Source organism: Canis lupus, chromosome 27 (assembly GCF_048164855.1).
Source record: "Canis lupus baileyi chromosome 27, mCanLup2.hap1, whole genome shotgun sequence".
In the NCBI taxonomy this organism is placed as follows: domain Eukaryota; kingdom Metazoa; phylum Chordata; class Mammalia; order Carnivora; family Canidae; genus Canis; species Canis lupus.
The window spans coordinates 15,482,798-15,501,958 of NC_132864.1; the positions used below are offsets into that span (position 1 = coordinate 15,482,798).

Consider the following 19,161-nt stretch of genomic DNA (forward strand, 5'->3'; position numbering starts at 1 on the left):
TGCCAGACTTGATTTTCTAGGGTATCCCTTATGAATGGCCCAAGCTTTGACCTCACAAACACAATGGCTCCATTCAAACACCTGAATTTGAGTTCCAGCTCTGCCATTCACTCAGTGGGTGACCTGGAGCAACTGACTTCAGTTTCTGTGTCTCAATTTCCCCATCTATCCCCATCTGTCAGCCTCCTATGAGAGTTAAATGAGTATAAATCACTCAGCATGGCCCCTGGAACGTAGTAACTGCTTGAGAACTGTTAGCTGTGGTGGCGGCCATCATTGTTAGAACCATTGTATTGTTATTATTGGTTCAAGCCAGAATCATTTGTAGATCCACTTTGTCACACAGACGGGCTAAGTGGTGGTCTGGCCCTCACTCTCCTGGCCCTGGCCCTGGAGCCCCTGAGGGAGGAGGGGACCAGCCCTTCACCCTACCCAGCTCCAGGGACTGACCCCCCAGCATGCAGGCCCCCACAACAAATGCCCCCTTGCCTCCCCAGGCAGTATCACCCCAAGAATCCGCACACCAGAGACAGGCTCAGATGACGCCATCAAGAGCATCCTGGAACAAGCCAAGAAAGAGATCGAGTCCCAGAAGGGGGGTGAGTGTCACTGCAGCAGGCAAGGCCTGAGGCCTCCGGGACCTTGCCTGAGCAGAAGATGAGCCTTCATCTGCCTTTGTCTACCACAGCAGGGATTTCAAGCAGGTCAGAACCTCTTTGCCAACCAACCTGCAACCAAGTGAAGCCTGGAAAGCACCAGATCCCTGTTAGCATAGGAGCCACAGCCATGTGTGACTGTCTACTCAAATTACTTAAAGCTAAATAAAATAACAGCTTCAGGTTTTCAGCCTCACCAACCATATTGCATGGTGACAAGTGACAGCCATGTGGGACAGCCCAGCTATACTGCTGCAGCCCTGGTCTGGATTGTCTGGATATCTTCGACTTTGAGGAGATGCAGGGATCAGTAATCACACAGGAACTCTGTCACGCATAGAGGCCTAAGCCTCACCCTCCTTCCTGCACTTCCACTTATAGTTTCCAAGGAGACCCTGTTCTCCTGGCTTCCTCCTATCCCCAGACTCTACCTTCTACACTTTGCCAGGGGCCCTGCATTAGCCTCGAAGTGCTGCTGTTCAGCCACAAGCTCAGTGGCTAAAAGCAACACAAATTCATTATCTTACAGTTCTAAGAGTCACAGGTCCGCAGTCAGCCTCACTGGGCTAGAGGCCAGGTGTAAGTGGAGGCTGCATTCCTTCTGGAGTCTCTAGACCAGAGTCCCTTTCCTTACCTTTCCCAGCCTCTAGAGGCACCCACATTCCCTGCCTCATGGCCAACATCACTACAGCTTCCTCACTTGTCTGTGATCCTCCTGTATTCCTCTCATCAGCCTTGTGATGATGTGGGGCCCACCCACATAACCCAGGATTGTCTGCCATCTCAAGATCCTTAACTTAATCACATCTGCAGAGTCCTTTTTGCCATGTGAAGTAACCTACTCCTGGCCCAAGGATGTGGAGACGGTTGGGAAACCCTTATTTAGCCAACCACAGTGTACTTTTTTCCTCAGCCCATCAAACAAAGGGTTCCTCCAGGCCCTCGGACTTTCCTACCCTTCCCTAAATGAGTTAGTCCACTCCTGGAAGTTCCATCAACGCCCAAAGCACTCCCTCTCCAGGCCACACTTCTCTCCAGAATTCCAAAGCCAAAGCCCTAAGCAAACCACTGGCTAGACATGTCCTCAGGGTCTCCTACTGGCATCTCAGACTCAGCGTGTCTGAGGTGGAACTCACTGCCTTCCCCTGCCCCTCAGTCCCTCCCCAAACCTACCAACACAGGGCTGGGAACCTGTCAGATGGTGCCAGATGCCCAGGTGGCACGAGAGGCTGTCCTTGACTGCCATCATCATCACTTGCTAGGACTGTTGCATCAGCCTCTTTACTGGCCTTGCCACTGACATTCTAGGTCCCACTGCAGCCCATTCCCCACCCAGGCCAGAGGACTCTTACTAGAGCACACACATGGTCATGTCAGTACTCAGAATCCTTCCACAGCTCCCCATTGTCCTCAAGATAAAAATCCCAACTCCTCAAGAAGGCCTACAGGCTTCTTGAGTGAACTGCTTATAGCCATGTCCATTCTCATGCTGTTCCCAGTGCCCCTGATGCCATCCTCACCCCAGGCCTACTGCTCATACTAAACAAGTGGGAAGTCACCTCATCTAGAAAACCCCCCACCCTCATCCAGATGGATTAGATGCTAACCCTCCTTGGATTCCCCATAATCACCTACATTGCTTGGTGCATTGGAACCAGAGTGGCCTAGCTGTAAATTTTGGCTCTGCCATTTATTAGCTTTGTGACATTGGGCAAGTTACATAGCCTCTCTGTGCCTCCATTTTCTCATATTTAAAATAGGCACAATATTAATACTCCTTTCTTAAGGTTGTGTGAAGATCAAATGAAATCAGGCCTGACAAGCCTGGGGGCTTGGCATGTAGAAGATGCCCCTGAAAATTTAGCTATCATTACGGTTAACATCATCATTATTTTTGTCTCTGTTGTTATATTTGTTCATGTTACCAATGCCTCTGCTGATACGTCTGTCCCTCCTACCAGTCTGAGGACTTTTTGCAGCCAAGGACCTAGTCACATCCCTGTACCCACCACAGTGCAGCGTGACAGACTGTTGCTGACTTTGAACCTGATGCTGGCTTCCACACCCTGACTTTGTGGTATCTGCTGCCTCCTGGTGGCAACTCAGAGCAAATGTCCCGATTCCCAAGCCTCTGATTGGTGCTGGGAGCCAAATGTTTCCCAAGGGCCCTCCCTCCTGAGCCATCCCTGGGAGGGGCAGAAGCAGCTCACCTTGCAAGGAGCCTACACTGCCTCACCAAATAATCCACTGAGGCCCTATTGTGTACACCTTAATTTCTTTCTTGTTAATCTTCTGTAGCAAGAGAGGCAATCATTCAGTAAACTTTGGGTAAGGATCTACTACGTGTTGGACATACTGTGGATGAGACGTGATATTGGAGTAAAAAGAACCATGAGAAACAGACTTATTAAACTCTCCCACTAAATAAACAGGACAGTTGAGAGCAGAGAGGGGGAGACATGCTCACAGTTACACAGAAACAAAGGGAGAACCCAGGTCTCCAACTCCTTGCACAGTGCTCTCCCACAGTAGTGGGGCTGTGGTCAAAAACAAGATAGCAGAAAATTTTAAAAAGCAATATCAGGGGTGCCTTGGTGGCTCAATCAGTTAAGTGTCTGACTTGATTTTGGCTCAGGTCATGATCTCAAGGTAGTGAAATCAAGCCCCAAGTCAGGCTTCGTGCTAGGCAAGGAGCCTGCTTATACTTCTCTTCCTCTTCCTCTGCCCCTCCTGACCGTGCACAGGCTCACTCTCTCTCTCTCTCTCTCGCTCTCTCCCTCTTTCTCTCTTAAAATAATGTAGATAGATGATAGATAGATAGATAGATAGATAGATAGATAGATGATAGATCGATAGGCAACATCACAGCAGAGTGGGCCAGCCAGGGGTCTATGAAGAGGTAGCAAGAGAAAAAATGCCTGGGTTATTGCTCTATGTCCCTGACAAGAGTGAATGCTAAGCAGAGAGCAACTAGAGTCCCCCAGGGTGGAAATGAACATGACTGGTGGCTAACTCGAGAGGTCTGCCCTCAGAATTGAAGGAAATAATCCAGGATGGGGACAAAGACTTATATACAAGCTATTCCTTTATTGCTGTTCACAACAGTGATAAACTAGAAATAACCTAAGTGTTCAACAGTGGGGGATCAAGTAAAATAAAGCAGAGAATATCCCTTCAAGTGGCATAGGCAACCATGAAAGATGGAACTTTTAATCATGAGGAAAAATATTCATGTTGATGAGTGGATGAACCAGGCTACACTCCCACATCAAGTATGATCACCCCATCATGAAGTTAGAAAGCAGACCAGGAGGAGATACATGAGAATATTTCATATGGTTGCCTTTGGGAGAGAGATTAAATTCATTTAACTGGCTTTATTGTGATATCTTCACAGTATCTCCAAAGTGTGCTTATTAGTGATGCTGTGTACATCTTTGCCCTTCAAACCATGCCCTGACTCTGGGCCTCTGGCCACCCTATCACCTTCCCAACAGGTGAGTCCAAGAACTCCACAGCCCCTCTCAGCATCACCAATGGCACAGCCCCCGCCAGCACCTCAGAAGATGCCATCAAGAACATTCTGGAGCAAGCACGCCGTGAGATGCAGGCACAACAGCAGGCCCTGCTGGAGATGGAGGCAGGCCCCCGGGGCCGCTCGGTGCCTCCCTCACCCCCAGAGCGGCCCTCGCTGGCTGCTGTGAGCCAGAATGGGGCCCCAGCCTATGTCAAGCAGGAGGACAGCAGCGGTGGTGGTGGCGGGGGAACCAGCAGCAGCGCCACACAGACGTCCCTCACAGTCCTGTCCCCTGCAGCCTTTGTGCAGAGCATCATCCGGAAGGTCAAGTCGGAGATCGGAGATGCCGGCTACTTCGACCACCACTGGGCCTCAGACCGTGGCCTGCTCAGCCGCCCCTATGCCTCTGTCTCACCCTCCCTCTCCTCTTCCTCCTCCAGCTACTCTGGACAGCCCAATGGGAGGGCCTGGCCCCGTGGGGATGAGGCCCCCACAGCCCCCGAGGACGAAGCAGCAGGGGGCGAGGAGGAGCCCTCCAGGGTGGGTGAGCTGAAGTCTGAAGGGGGCATCCCCGAGGCAGGCAGCGGCGGGCGGCTGGCCTACTACCCAGCATATGTGCCCCGCACACTGAAGCCCACCGTGCCACCCCTGACCCCCGAACAGTATGAACTTTACATGTACCGGGAAGTGGACACCCTGGAGCTGACACGCCAGGTCAAGGAGAAGCTAGCCAAGAATGGAATCTGCCAGAGGATCTTTGGGGAGAAGGTGAAGATAGTAGGGCCCACTCCCAAGAAGCTCAGGGGCCATGGGGCCCATGGGACCTGGGGGGAGACCACATGAGGACCCAGCCCCCAGTATTTATAGTTTGGAAAGAGGGTTGTGTGTATGAACAGCAGGATTCAGACCCAGGTCTGCATGACCCCAAACCCTTTCTCCTGCAACTACCTGCCCTGCATCCTGTGGGAAAGGAGCCATGGGCAGGGCTGGCATTCAGTCCTTTGGTTGTTCAAGCAGTGAACACTCACCTTCCCGACAGAACCCTCCGTTCCTCCCAATGGCCCAGCCATGAAAGAGATAAGGCTCAGCCCAGCCAGTGGTGCCCTGCAGTTCCAGTGATTAAGTAGTTTTTAACAGCAACTCTACCCATAGCATAGGAGCAGGCAAAGGGTTGGGTGAGCTGAGGATAAGAGTGACCTAAGTGAAAGACACAGGAAGATTTCCTGGAGGAGGGGGCACTTGAGGGGTCTTAAAGTCAGGAAGGATTCTTACATGTAGGCATATCTGGAAGGGTACTGCCGATGGTGGGGGCATAACACAGGCACACAGCAGGCACCTGGGAAATGAAAAAACAAATCAAGGCAGCCCTGGTCTCCCAGAGAATCAGAGTGAACAGTGGTCCCGAAGGGTCTTGTGGAGAGGGAGGGAAGGGATGGCCAGTGTCCCAGGAGCCTACCTCCCTACCCTTCCTGCTCCGCCCATCCCCAGGTGCTGGGCCTGTCACAGGGCAGTGTGAGCGACATGCTGTCCCGGCCGAAGCCATGGAGCAAGCTGACGCAGAAGGGGCGAGAGCCCTTCATCCGCATGCAGCTGTGGCTCTCAGACCAGCTCGGCCAGGCCATCAGCCAGCAGCCCAGCGCCTCCCAGGGTGAGTGTGGTTGGGGCCCTCTGGTGCTGCCAGCCCCCAGAACTGCCGTTCCCAGCTGCCGTTATTTCTCTCTGGAAGACTGCAGTGTGCTCCTAGATGGTCTCCCTGCCCCACCTTTCATCCTTCAACTAGCAGGATGCCCTCTGTTGGTGGTTTTAACCTCTAGATGGTGCCAGAGTGCCTAGAGCAAGTGGAGAAAATACTCTGCAAGCGGAGCCACACCCTCTGATCCCCTCACCTCTCCTCACTGGAATCGGAATCGCCGATTGATCTCTTCTTCCCAGCGATCCGGCTCCAGGCAGCCTCAGAATCCTTGGCCCAGAGATCTGGGCCGTTATCCATCCATTAACGATGCACAGGCAGGATGGGGTCAGAACCTTGCCTGAGTGAGGAAACTGAGGCTCAGAGAGTTGTCCAGAGTCACAGAACAAAGGTGGACAGATAGAGTCAGGGGAGGGACTCTAGGAAGCCCAAGTTCCCCCCACCCCCGCCCAACAAAGACCAGTGGGCAGGTCAGTCGGATTCTGGGTGAAGTGCAGGTATCAAGAATACTGCCAGAAACATAATGCCAGACAACAAAAGCATCCCGGGTGACGGTGTCTATTTTAGAAGTTCATGCCCATAAGACAAGGCAGCACATTGTTGTAGCACTGGCTACAGGCCTGAGCATTAAAATGTCAAAAAGAGAGGCACTCAGCTCAATTGGTAGAGAGTGAGACTGTTGATCTCAGGGTCATGAGTTCAAGCCCCATGTTGGGCATTGAGCTTATTTGAAAAAAAAAAAAAGGTCAAAAAGAGCCACCACTCACCGCCCTGGAAAGAGGGGGGTTCCCTGGGGAAAGGGACCAGGAAGAGACTGGGAGGGGACAACTCTGGCTGTCTCTATCTTTGTCTTTAAAACAAACAGAGATTTGAAGCAAATAAGGGACTGTTAACGTCTATTAAAGGCATGGACCTGAGGAAGGGAAGGATAATTTGTGTTTCCTTTTCAGTATATTTCTATACTGTGTAATATTTTATAATTAAAAATTTTAATTGAGAAACTCTTCTCCATCAGGCTGTTGTAAAGACTAATGTAACCATTCTAATGACAGCTGCCATTTGTCACAGACAAGGCTGAGTGAGCACTTGCAGTATCTTCCTCTTTAATCCTCACATCAATCTTGACTGGAAGGACTCTGTCATTCCCACTTCACAGAAGAAATCAAGAGTCTGAGAAGTACAGTGATTTGCCCAAGGTCACCTGCCAGTTAGTGGCAGAGCCAGGATTAGAACGCAAGGTTTTTAGCCATTAGGGCTCAGAGGAGTGCCCACCCCAGAGCCCGTACCTGTGAAAGAGTTCCCATCCTGTGTTGTATCATATTGTAATTAATTCTTTTACGGTGGTAAAATTTACACTACATAAAATTTACCATTTGAACCACTTTTAAAGTGTACAATTCAGTGGCATTTAATACATTCACAACTTTTTTCTTTTTAAGATTTTATTTATTTATTCATGAGAGACACAGAGAGAGACAGAGACATAGGCAGAGGGAGAAGCAGGCTCCCTGCTCGGATCCCAGTATGGAACTCCATCCCAAGATCCCTGGATCACGGCCTGAGGCAAAGGCAGACGCTCAACCACTGAGCCATCCAGGTGCCCCAGTATATTCACAACTTTGTGCAACCCCCACCTCTCTCCAGTTCCAGAACATTCTCATCACCCCAAAAGGAACCTGTATTCATTAATCAGTCCTGCCCACTCCCCACCCTTGCCCTGCCCCAGGCCCTGTGACCACCAACCTGCTACCTGTCTGTATGGATTTGCCTCTTCTGAACATTTTCTATCAATGGAATCCTACAATATGTGGCCTTTTGTGTCTGGCTTCTTTCACTGAGCATGATGTTTGCAAGTCTCATCCATGTTGTAGCTCATGTCTCAGTATTTCATTCCTTTTTGTGGCCAAATAATATTTCCTTGTGTGGATAGACCACCTTTTGGCTATTCTGGATAATGCTGCAGTGAACACTCATACGTGTTTCCGAACACCTGTTTTTTATTCCTTTGATATATACCTCAGGGTAGAATTGCTGGGTGAGATGATAATTATATGTTTAACTTACTAAGGAACTTCCAAACTGTTTTCCATAGTGACTGCACCATTCTACATCCTGGGCAGTAAGAGGGGGAGGGATTCCTATTTCTTTACATCCTCCCCAACACCTGCTATTCTCCGCCATTGACCGTCCCCATCCCAGTAGGTGTGAATTGGCATCTCCTTGCAGTTCTGATTTGCATTTCCCCAGTGTCCAGTTGTTTGGATTTTTTACAGTGTCTTTGTTGTGTAGGGATAGAGTTAGGCAAAAACCATCAAGAGTAGTGTACCTGGTGGAAGAAACAGCACAAGCAAAGGCTAGGAGGAAGGATCCTTCACAGATTAGGAAGGGAATGAGGTCCAGTGAACATGGACACCTTGTTCCCTGCCCCCCGCCCCCGGCCTCCCTGCAGACCAGGAGGCCAGGGCCAATGTTCATAGAGGCAGAGATGTGCGCAGTGGCTGCTGGCTTGAGTGGAGGGTGGCTGATCCAACCAAGACCCCCACAGCCACCATGTGTCCTCAGCCTAGCAGGAGAGGGATCCATTGCCCAAAGGTCCCACATAGTGTGGCCGTGGGATTGAGTATGGACCTGTTCCAGCCCCCGTTTTGTCCATGGCCTGGGGGATTGGGGATGAGCTGGATGCCAGGGGAGACTTCCAAAGCGTGGCCTCCCGCCCACCAGCTGCCTGCCATCAGGGGATGGTTCAAATAACCGACTCTTCAGCCCTGCCCCCAGTAGTCACATGGGTACTGCAGCCACTTGTGTCTGAGGCTCTATCCTCAGAATTTTCTGGCTCCCCCCACGTGGTCTCTGACTTCCCCCGAGTCTCCCCGAGTCTCCCCCACCATCGTCACTGTCTTTTCTCTCTCCCTCCCTTGTCTTTCTGGCTGCCTTTCTTACTGGTCTGTCCCATTCCCTCTCCCCCCATCTCCCTTTTTCCCTGCCCCTCTCTCCCACTCTGTGCCTGGCTCTACTCTGTGTTCCTCTGTCATTCCATCTCTCTCCTTCCATGTCTCCCTTGCTGTCTCCGTCATGACTAGCTGTTCTTTTTACCCAGGACATGGGACTTTCTAAGCTACAACCAGCAGAGTCCTGGGCAGACAGACCAGTTGGTTGCCCTGCTCCCCGCTCTGCCCCAACAATATCCCTGCCCCATGCCCTTGCTCAAGCCCCAGCCAACCTGACTATTCATGTCCAACCTCCTTTATAATTAGAGTGCTCCTCCTGATAGAGTTAATTTGTGAATCTTCCAATAGTTTTGTCAGAAGTGGTCCTTGGAGGACGCCCGGGTGGCTCAGAGGTTGAGCGTCTGCCTTCGGCTCAGGGCCTGATCTGGGATCCGGGATTGAGTCCCGCATCAGGCTCCTTGCAGGGAGCCTGCTTCTCCCTCTGCCTGTGTCTCTGCCTCCCTCTCTCTCTCTCTCTCTCTCTCTCTGTGTGTGTGTTTCATGAATAAATAAAATCTTTAAAAAAAAAAAAAAAAAGAAAAAGAAGTGGTCCTCAAAGTCTGAGTTGTCAGAAAAGGCCAGCGTCTGCCTAGAGGCTTCTGATTTCAGAGTCATCTTCTAGGTTTTCCCTCCATCTCCTCATCCTGCTCGCTCTCTATTTGGAAATCTGGCCCTAGGAAGGAGATGCTCCTCTTCCGTGCCAGTGATGGATGGACTCTCAAAACAGTCTCTTGCATTCCCAGGCTGGCCCTTCCCCACCAGCATTGTGTGTCTGTTGGTGACAGTGATGGGGAGACGTGTCAGCTCCAGCATCACATGGATGCCACTTGGATAACCAGGATCAGCCCAGTTTAGGGGCAACGAGGAATAGCAGTGACTTCATGCCAGATGTGGGCTGCCAGCCCCACAGCGCCATGATACCACTGCTCAGAACTTTAAGGCTTCACTTTGCACCTTGCAAAGGTACACAGTGGTCCTGACCAAAATTTATTCACTCAACAGTCTTCTGCCCAGCACCTCCTTCCTCTCCAAGCTCTAGAACCCACCTATGACGAATGTGTTGTCCCGGCCTTGCAGGGGCTTGTGGTGGATGAGAGGACAATGTCAGATATAAGCAGACCTCAGCTTGCCACTAGTCCCTGTGACACCTTGGACACACTGCCTAACAGCTCTGAGCCTCAGTTTCCTCCTCTATAAAATGGGATGACATGGTAGCTACCTCCTAGAAATGTTGTGAAGGTCACTTGAGATCACATAACACTATGCTGGGCATGTAATAAGTACACAATAAAAGGAAGCTTTATTAATTATTATCATCATTATCATTGTCATCATCTAGTAAGGGTGAGATCTGACATAAGAGAGAAATGATAGTGAAGTGTAACAGTGTAGTCAGGGTGCTGTTACACCTTAAAGCTGCATCTCTGGGAAGGGACATTTGGGACTAGGTCTCAAAGGATGCATAAGGAGTTCAGGGTTAGGGAGAAGGCCTTCAGGATGGCAAAGGCATAGGGGCTTAGAAAAGCCATGGAGGGTTTTTTTGGGGGGTGGGGGGTTGGTGATTAGAGCTGTCAAAGTAGCTCCAAGTCTGTGGGGTTGACTCTTACAAGAGAGTCCAGAGCCTTAAACACTGGGACAGGAGGGCACATTTCTTGTGCAAGAGTCAATAGGAAGCCATTTAAGGTTCTGGAGCACCCATCCAGAGCAGAGGCTCAGGATGTCCTTTCTGGAATCAAAGCCACAGAAGATGGTTGTGGGGCTCTTTTCACTTCCTAGCCATCATACATACATCATATTTTTATACTTAAATTTCCAGCAGGCAGCAGCCAAATGTCTTAAAGAAGAGGTATTGTTTCTAATTTGCTGGAAGGTACCTTGCAGACCAGCACTGGGATTCCTCAGTCCTCCACCATGATCGCACCTCCTGGCATAGTGGAGAGGCTTAGTTCATGCTGGAAACCCCAGTGGGTGGCTGACTCCTCAGGAGGTGACCTGCTTTATCTCATGGAGTCCTCTTGATAGCACCGAAGAGGGTTGGTGCAGGCATGGTGCTACAAGCTCTGTGGCCCCATTTAACAGATTCAGGGACTAGGGGTTTGGCGAGGTCATCCTACCCAACAGGTCTTCCAAATGGCTCTTTTTTTTTTTTTTAGATTTTATTTATTTATTCATGAGAGACACACGGAGGGAGAGAGAGAGGCACAGACACAGGCAGAAGCAGGCTCCATGCAGGGAGCTGGACGCCGGACTTGATCCCAGGCCTCCAGGAACACACCCTGGGCTGAAGGTGGCGCTAAATCGCTGAGCCACCTGGGCTGCCCCCAAATGGCTTTTGACAAAGGAAAACTGTGGCTTATAAACTCACTTTTTTAAATATGCCAGTGCAGGGATCCCTGGGTGGCATAGCTGTTTAGTGCCTGCCTTTGGCCCAGGGCGTGATCCTAAATCCCACATCAGGCTCCCGGTGCATGGAGCCTGCTTCTCCCTCTGCCTGTGTCTCTGCCTCTCTCTCTCTCTCTCTTTGTGACTATCATAAGTAAATAAAAATTAAAAAAAAATAATAATAAAAATAAATAAATAAATAAATATGCCAGTGTAGAATGGATATATTTTTCTTTTTACAGCTTTATTGAGATACATTTGACATACTAACGTCGTGTAAGTTTAGAGCATACAATGTGAGGATTTGATATGCTTATATACTGCAAAATGTTTACCACAACAAGACTGATTAACACATCCTTCACCTCACATAATTACCATTTTGTTCTTTTGGGAATAGTAAAGTTCTATGCTCATATGCAAGTGTCAAGTTTATAATGGCGAATTGTTCACCATAGTCATGCTGTACATTAGATCCCCAGGACTTCTCTTATGTGGACATCTTTTCATTATATTATTTTTAATTGCTTTGGGGAATCACCATATTTCATTTAATCTCTGGTGGTCAAGTTTATAGAGGGTTTCTAAATTATTTTTTGTAACTTTTCATTTTTTGAAGCAATTCTAACTAATTAAAGAGTTGAAATGATAGAACAGGACTCCCTGTACTCCACACACAGACTCACCAATTGCTGATTTTGTCACATTTGTGCTCTTTCTCTCTTGACCATTTGAGATGTTAGTTGACAACATCATATCCCTTTACCCCAATACTTCAACAAGTATTTTCCAAGAATGAGAAAGCTGACAATGATACAATATCATTGATGTAGCCTACTATCTATATTCAAGTTTCTTTGGTTATCTGAATAATATTCTTTGTATAATTTTTTTTTCAAGTAAACTCTGTGCCCGACGTGGGTCTTGAACTCACGACCCCAAGATCAAGACTCGCATGCTTCACAAACAGAGCCAGCCAGGTGCCCCATCCTTTATAAAATTCTGTTTCTCCCTGTCCAGGATCAGATTCAGGAACCCTTGTGTTTCATTGTCATGTCTCTTTAGTCTCCCAATTTGAACATTCTTCTGCCTCTCTGTTTTCCAATTTTGACATTTTTAAAGCCCAGAAGCCAGTTATACTACCAACTGTCTCAATTTGGCTTTGTCTGATGTTTCTGTGTGATTAGGTTCAAACAATACACTTTGGGCAGGAGTATCACAGAAGTGATGCTGTGTCCTTCTCAGTACATTGCATCAGGAGGCACCAGTTGTTGATTTGTCCTTTAATTGGTGATGTTAACTTTGATCATTTGGTTAAGGTAATATCTGCTAAGTAGCTATACTGTAGTGTTAATATTTTTTCCTTTGTAATTAGTAAGTACCTTATTGTAATTAATAGGTATCTTATAGGGGGATACTTTGAGACCATGTAAATACCCTACTCTTTATCAAACTTTCATCTGCTAGTTTTTGCATCTGGGATGGTCCCTGCCTAAGATATTCCTATGGTGGTTGCAAAATGGGCTGTTGCCCACACGTGGCTCTAACAAACAAGAGCCCTAACCATGTGTGTCTGTTCCAAATGGCAGTAACTGCCTTGTCTGTCTCTCTGTGGCCCACAGCCAGTCCCACGGAACCGAGGTCATCGCCGTCCCCACCCCCTAGCCCCACAGAGCCGGAGAGGAGCTCCCAGGAGCCCTTGATCCTGGCACTGGAAGGCAGCAAGGAAAACCAGCAGCCAGAGGGACGCTCCAGCTCCTCGCTTGGGGGGAAGATGTACTCGGGCAGCCAGACCACAGGGGGCATCCAGGAGATTGTGGCCATGTCCCCCGAGCTGGACACATACTCCATCACCAAGAGAGTCAAAGAGGTCCTCACGGACAACAACCTAGGTACAGGATGGCGGGAATCAGGGATGCTGCCTCCCACCCTGGTTGGCTCTTCCTTGCCTTGAGCAGAGTGCCCACTGTGAGATCCCGGGGCCCAGGGTCCAGCCTGCAGGGGCATCCAGGACCCTCTAAAAGGCATCCAGTTTGGACCTGGGTCCCTAGAATAGGACAAATGGGGTGAGTGTAGGTCTGATATGACCTGAAGTCCTCAGCCCACAGTGACAATGAGACTCTAGCACAATCCTGACCCAGTGCTGAGCCCCCTCCCCTCTGGGGACACAGGAGAAACCTGTTCTAGAACTCTTTCACTCTGTGGGTCACAGACTTCTCTGAGTCTCCATTGCCCGTCAAGCCCCTCTCCCAAAGGGATGCACACAAACCCCAAATTCTTCACTGCAGTTTCTGTTCTAAAAATAAGACATGTTCATTATTTTAAAATACCAAATAGTACAGAAAAGCTAAAAAGTAGAATTCCACCAAGCCCCCATCACACTTCACAGGTTTTATATATCTTTGATACTTTCTGAAAACACAAGAATATATGTATACCTGATTTCTTAATTTTTTCCTATGTAGATGAATTTACATGTCCTATAATTTGCTTTAAAAATGATTAGACCACCTGCAGTCTTTTTCCCTGTGGCAAAGTGTTTCAGGCCAAGGATGCCCCACATTTTTTTACCCAATTGATGGACATCTTGCTATTTCCAATTTCCTACTGCCTCCAAAACTGTCGGTATGCATCTTTGTGCCTTTGAGCAAATGCAAGTGGAAAATAAATCCCAGGCAGGAGAATTGCTGGATCAGAGGGATATGCACACCTAAATCTTGGTAGAATTTGTCAAATCACTCTCTAATGAGATGATACTAATTTGTACACATGAAGTTTTCAGACATGCTCAGGGATCTTCTCGGAGTGATGGAAACCTTAATTATGAAAGCATTTTTGTTGATAGCTGTGGCATCACCTAACTCCAACCTCCTATTTTGCAGAAAGGTCCCCTCCAGGTTCATGCTGGGTGTGGGTTCTCCCATGTGTATGGTCCTTCCCCCAGAGTGGAAACGGCCTGCGTTCTCCTCTTTTTTGTCTCTCCTGGGTACACTCTGCCCAGCCTGAGGTAACAGGTTGCCCTCCCCTGTCCCTAGGGCAGCGGCTGTTTGGGGAGAGCATCCTGGGGCTGACACAGGGCTCCGTGTCTGACCTGCTGTCCCGCCCCAAACCCTGGCACAAGCTGAGTCTGAAGGGACGGGAGCCCTTCGTACGCATGCAGCTGTGGCTCAATGACCCCCATAATGTGGAGAAGCTGAGGGACATGAAGAAGCTGGAGAAGAAAGGTGAGCGCTGGGGATTCTGGGGGTGGCTTCAGGTTTTTCCATTGGAACCATATCTAGTTGCAACCGAAATAAAGCCAGGTCTCAGTAATCCCATCTCAGGCAGCTGCGGGGCTGCCAGAAAACAGCAATCCCCCAGAATATAATTGAAAGCAACTAAAACATTTACGGTTCCTCCCATGAAAACCACAGTACCCCACCTCTCAGCCTCCTTCCATACACCCGTAGCGGCTTCAAAATCTTTTTGCCCATCCCAACTGTGTATTCCCCAGAAGGTGTGTTGTGTCTCTCTCTCTTTCTCTCTCTCTCTCTCTCTCTCTCTCATCCCCCTTTGCCTGTTACCCAGATTCTACACAATGAAGCACAAAAGTGGCCCAGCAAACAGGAATCCTCTCTCCTGGGAGTGGGCAAGGAGATTGCGGATTCTTCCCTCATCCAGTATTATAGCCCTGAAAACATGAGCAGGCATGGAGCACCTGCTGTGTGCTCAAGCCTGTGCTGTGCTGAAGGGATTTTAAAAAGCTCAGGGTTGGGAGAGGAGATACAAGGAACTGAGAAACTGTCACCCAGGGCACCAAGGCAGTTTCCAGTGGGGGCCCAGGGCCAAGCCAGGCCGGGAAGGGCACAGGAGCTGTTGGCAGCAGTTCTCTGCAGTTGAGAACTTGGCCCACCACTCCCTGGCTCTGTAACCTTGGGCAAGTTTACTCCCTCAATGCTTCATTCTCCTTCATCTGAAGAATCTCAGGGCATTGCTGAGAGGATTAAATTACAGCCTCCATTCTGAAAATGGGCTTCTTTTCCCCACATTTTGGTGGTTTGGGGTTGAGATGCATATCATGCAGTTACAGGAATCGTTTAATGTCCCTCGCCTGCAAGACTGTAGTGAACTTCAGCGACACTTGTGTCAACCAAGACAACACTGAATAGCACCCGATGCTGGGCACTTCCTGTGTGTGAGGGTCCAGCTAAGCTGTCTGCATGCTTAACATCTGGGTGCTAACGCCGGGAATTCAGAGGCAGGTGTGGGCAGACGGGCATCTCAGTGGAGGGTTTGGGAGGATGTGGAAGCAGATCAAGGAGGGAGAAAAGAATGAGACTTTGAGGCCAGCAGCGGGTCCCCCGGAGCCACCCCTAGGGGACGGGTCTCTGCTCGGCCCCACTCAGTGCTTCCTCCCCAACCCTCCCCAGCCTACCTCAAGCGTAGGTACGGCCTCATCAGCACCGGCTCCGACAGCGAGTCTCCCGCCACCCGCTCTGAGTGCCCCAGCCCCTGCCTGCAGCCCCAGGACCTGAGCCTCCTACAAATCAAGAAGCCCCGAGTGGTGCTGGCGCCTGAGGAGAAGGAGGCGCTCAAGAAGGCATACCAGCTGGAGCCCTACCCCTCCCAGCAGACCATTGAGCTCCTCTCCTTCCAGCTCAACCTGAAGACCAACACGGTCATCAACTGGTTCCACAACTACAGGTGCGTTCGGGGCCGTGTCCACGGGGAGGGAGTTGGGTCCCCACCACAGGGCCTCTGGGAGGGAGGTGAGGAGACCTATTGCCTAGGTGTTTAGATTCAGAATCCAGGCAAACCTGGGTATAAACCCAGCTCCACTATTCCCAGCTGTGAGCACCTGAGCACATCACCTCACCGCCCTGAGTCTTAGTCTTCTGACCTATCAAATGGGACCCATAGTGGGATCTGCTTCCTAGAGTTGTCCTGAGGATTCAGTGGGCCACCATATTTACATAACATACTGGCATGGAGTAGGTGATGATATTGTTGTCACTATCTTAATTATTCACCCAGTTTGTATCCAAGGAATGGCATTTGGGACTCTTGGCCTCTCCCACTTCCAAGGCCAAAAGAAATCCCTCTAGCAGCCCCTGGAGGAGTGGGTGATTCCTATTTCTGTGGCTGCCTCCCACTCACCAGTCCCTAGTCTTGGGGCCATTGGCCTGCAGTGGCTGGACTTCCTGGGAGTCCAGTCTCGGAGCTGGCTGGAGTTGTTGACTGGTTTCAGCAGTGCCCAAGGAGATTGCAGAGAGGCTCCCTGGGTTCAGTTGAGAGCCCTGTGGAGAAGGCTTGATGGGATTCCCGGAACCATCTCTGAGCCTCCCCTCTGCTCCTCCCCACTAAACATCCTGAGCAGGAAAGGTCACTGGTGTCCATGTGGTGCCAGAGAGAGTCTGTCCACATGTCCCAGGGACAGAAAGAAGATCTCTTGCACCCCAAGGGAGCCTGGAAAAGTAGAACATTTGGAACCTCCTCTCTACACAGCCCAGGCATAGGCACCCCAAAGACCTGAGTTCAGTCCCACCTTGGCTGTGTGTTCTTGGGCAAGTCACTATACTTCTCTGAGTCTCATCCCTATTTTATAGATAGACCGATAAGGAATCTTTTTTTTTTTTAAGATTGTATTCATCTATTTTTGAGAGACACAGAGAGGGAGATAGAGACATAAATAGAGAGAGAAGCAGGTTCCCTGCAGGGAACCTGAGCTGAGCCAAAGGCAGACACTCAACCCCTGAGCCACTCAGGCATCCCGGCAGATAAGGGATCTAATACTTAGCCCACAATGCTGAATCAGGGATCAGAAGAAAAGACTTAAGGCATAAATATATTGTTAAATATTGCTTATGCTCTGGCTCAGACTCAGGGCCTTCCAAACAGCAACTTACATAGGTCCTCAAATCCTCACATCCTCCTTCCTCTCCTGGGGGATGTAGAGATATCCTCTCCCTTCCTGTCCTCCACAGGAACTGAGCACTCCATTTTTATCCAACATGTTCATTCAACAAATAGTTATGTATGCACAATGATCCAAGATCTGGAGATAACAAGGGTTTAAACCCATCATCCTTGCCCTTAGAGAGCTTAAAACTATGAACCAGATCATTTGACTACAACATAATTGTTATAAAACAATTGGGGAAGAAGGGCTAGGGAAAAGCGAATTCTGTCCAGGGAAGACTTTACAGAAGAGGTGGCATTTGAGCGGGGTTCTGAAGGATAACTAGGAATTTGCACCGAGGAGCAGAGAGAATTCGACTCCCAAAAGAAAGAAACTGGTTTCAAAGAGTTATAGAAGAATATATTATTTCATTTGGTAAATGTTTATTGAAGATCTACTCTGTACCATGCACAGAAGACAATAGGACAAAGTACTTGCCCTTAACATCTCTTACAGACCTGCAGGGAAGGTCACTATTAAGTGAGCGCTCATATTAATGTATCATTACAAATTGCAGTGAACTCTGGGAAAGGGGAACAACAGGATGTTTTAAGAATAAGTTACCAGGGAGAAGCGCCTGGGTGGCTCAGTTGGTTAGGCGTCCAACTCTTGGTTTCAGCTCAGGTCATGATCTCAGGATTGCGGGATCGAGCCCCATGTCAGGCCAGGTTCTGTGCTCAAAGTAGAGTCTGATGGATATTGTCTTATCTGCTCCTCCCCCCGCTTGCTCGCTCTCTCTCTCTCTGTCTCAAATAAATAAATAAAATCTTTAAAAATATATAAATAAATAAATAAATTACCAGCAAGACCCTGCTATAGATTCAGGAGTCAAGAATTTTTTTAAAAAAGACTAATTTGTACTATGATGTGAATAACTATTAGCCTCATATTTATATTTGCTCTACAGTTTGGACAGTCTAATGATGGAACTTCAGACATTGAGCCATCCTAAATGCCCCTTCAATCCTGCCTCGGTAGAACCCATTAGGGCTGTCCCTGGTCCCAGCAGCTCTTCCCTCTTCCAGAGGAGACCGAGGGTGAAGGTGAAGTCCCCTGGAAGGTGGGCTAAGGCCACCTGTGTAGAGGGGCTGGAGAGTGAACCAGATGACCCCTCAGAGTCCTTCTAGGAGGATACTGGGGTAGGACCCCATCCCCAACCTGGACAAGGAACCAGGGAAGCAAGAAAGGATAGCCAGATAATTGGCTTCCCAGCCCAATCACGTGCCCTGTGATCATAGCAATCCTTTGTGTCTCTCTGAGTCTTGTCTCCTAAATCTATAGGAATGAGACTAATATCCTTTTCCTAAAGTTATTAGGAAAAATAAATGAAATAATCTGCAAAAGGCACTTGACCTGGTGCCTGACACATGAATAGCACCCATTATTATGATGTTTATGATTTATAATTGTTAATATTATATATCAATAGCATCCTTTATTATTAATATAAATGGGCAGAGGGCTACAGCACGTAACTGAGGAAGCCCTTTTGTTGTATGGCCTCAGACGAGTCATTTGACTTCTGGACTTCATTTGCTGTTAGGAAAATAATTAGTGGGGTTAGTCCCAATCCTGGCTTGTCCTGCTCTAAAATATGTGTGAGACTATGTTGCCCGCTGGCAATGATGCAGTTGAAGTGAAGAGAGAGTGACTACTGGGGTCTAGACTGAAATTTGGGCTTCCCAGGTTCTGCTCCCAGCTCTGCCTGTGCGTGCTCTGGTGACCTGAACAAGTCACGTTTCACACCTCAGTTTCCCCTTCTGGGCTGATGTCTAAGAGTCCCCACAGGAAAGAAGCAGAGAGTTGTTTCCACAAACTACATCTGAGTTTGACTTCAAGAAATGCTCTAGACTGGTCCTATCCAAAAGAAATATAATGCAATCCACATGTGATTTAAAATTTTCTAATAGGGCAGCCCCGGTGGCACAGCGGTTTAGCGCCGCCTGCAGCGCAGGGCATGATCCTGGAGACCCTGGATCAAGTCCCATGTC

General features: G+C 49.0%; 1 protein-coding gene across 18 annotated transcripts in view; it reads left to right on the forward strand.

Moving 5' to 3' along the window:
- CUX2 (cut like homeobox 2) overlaps window positions 1-19,161 on the forward strand; it is a 282,802-nt gene that overhangs the window by 259,781 nt on the left and 3,860 nt on the right. For 17 of the 18 annotated variants that reach the window (XM_072801903.1, XM_072801918.1, XM_072801901.1 and 14 more), the window contains 6 exons: window positions 498-599; window positions 4,154-4,941; window positions 5,662-5,821; window positions 12,855-13,124; window positions 14,268-14,456; window positions 15,642-15,915. In XM_072801903.1, the coding sequence (XP_072658004.1) occupies window positions 498-599; window positions 4,154-4,941; window positions 5,662-5,821; window positions 12,855-13,124; window positions 14,268-14,456; window positions 15,642-15,915 (1,783 nt within the window). The remainder of the gene's footprint in view (window positions 1-497; window positions 600-4,153; window positions 4,942-5,661; window positions 5,822-12,854; window positions 13,125-14,267; window positions 14,457-15,641; window positions 15,916-19,161) is intronic. The other variant, XM_072801904.1, reaches the window with a different exon arrangement.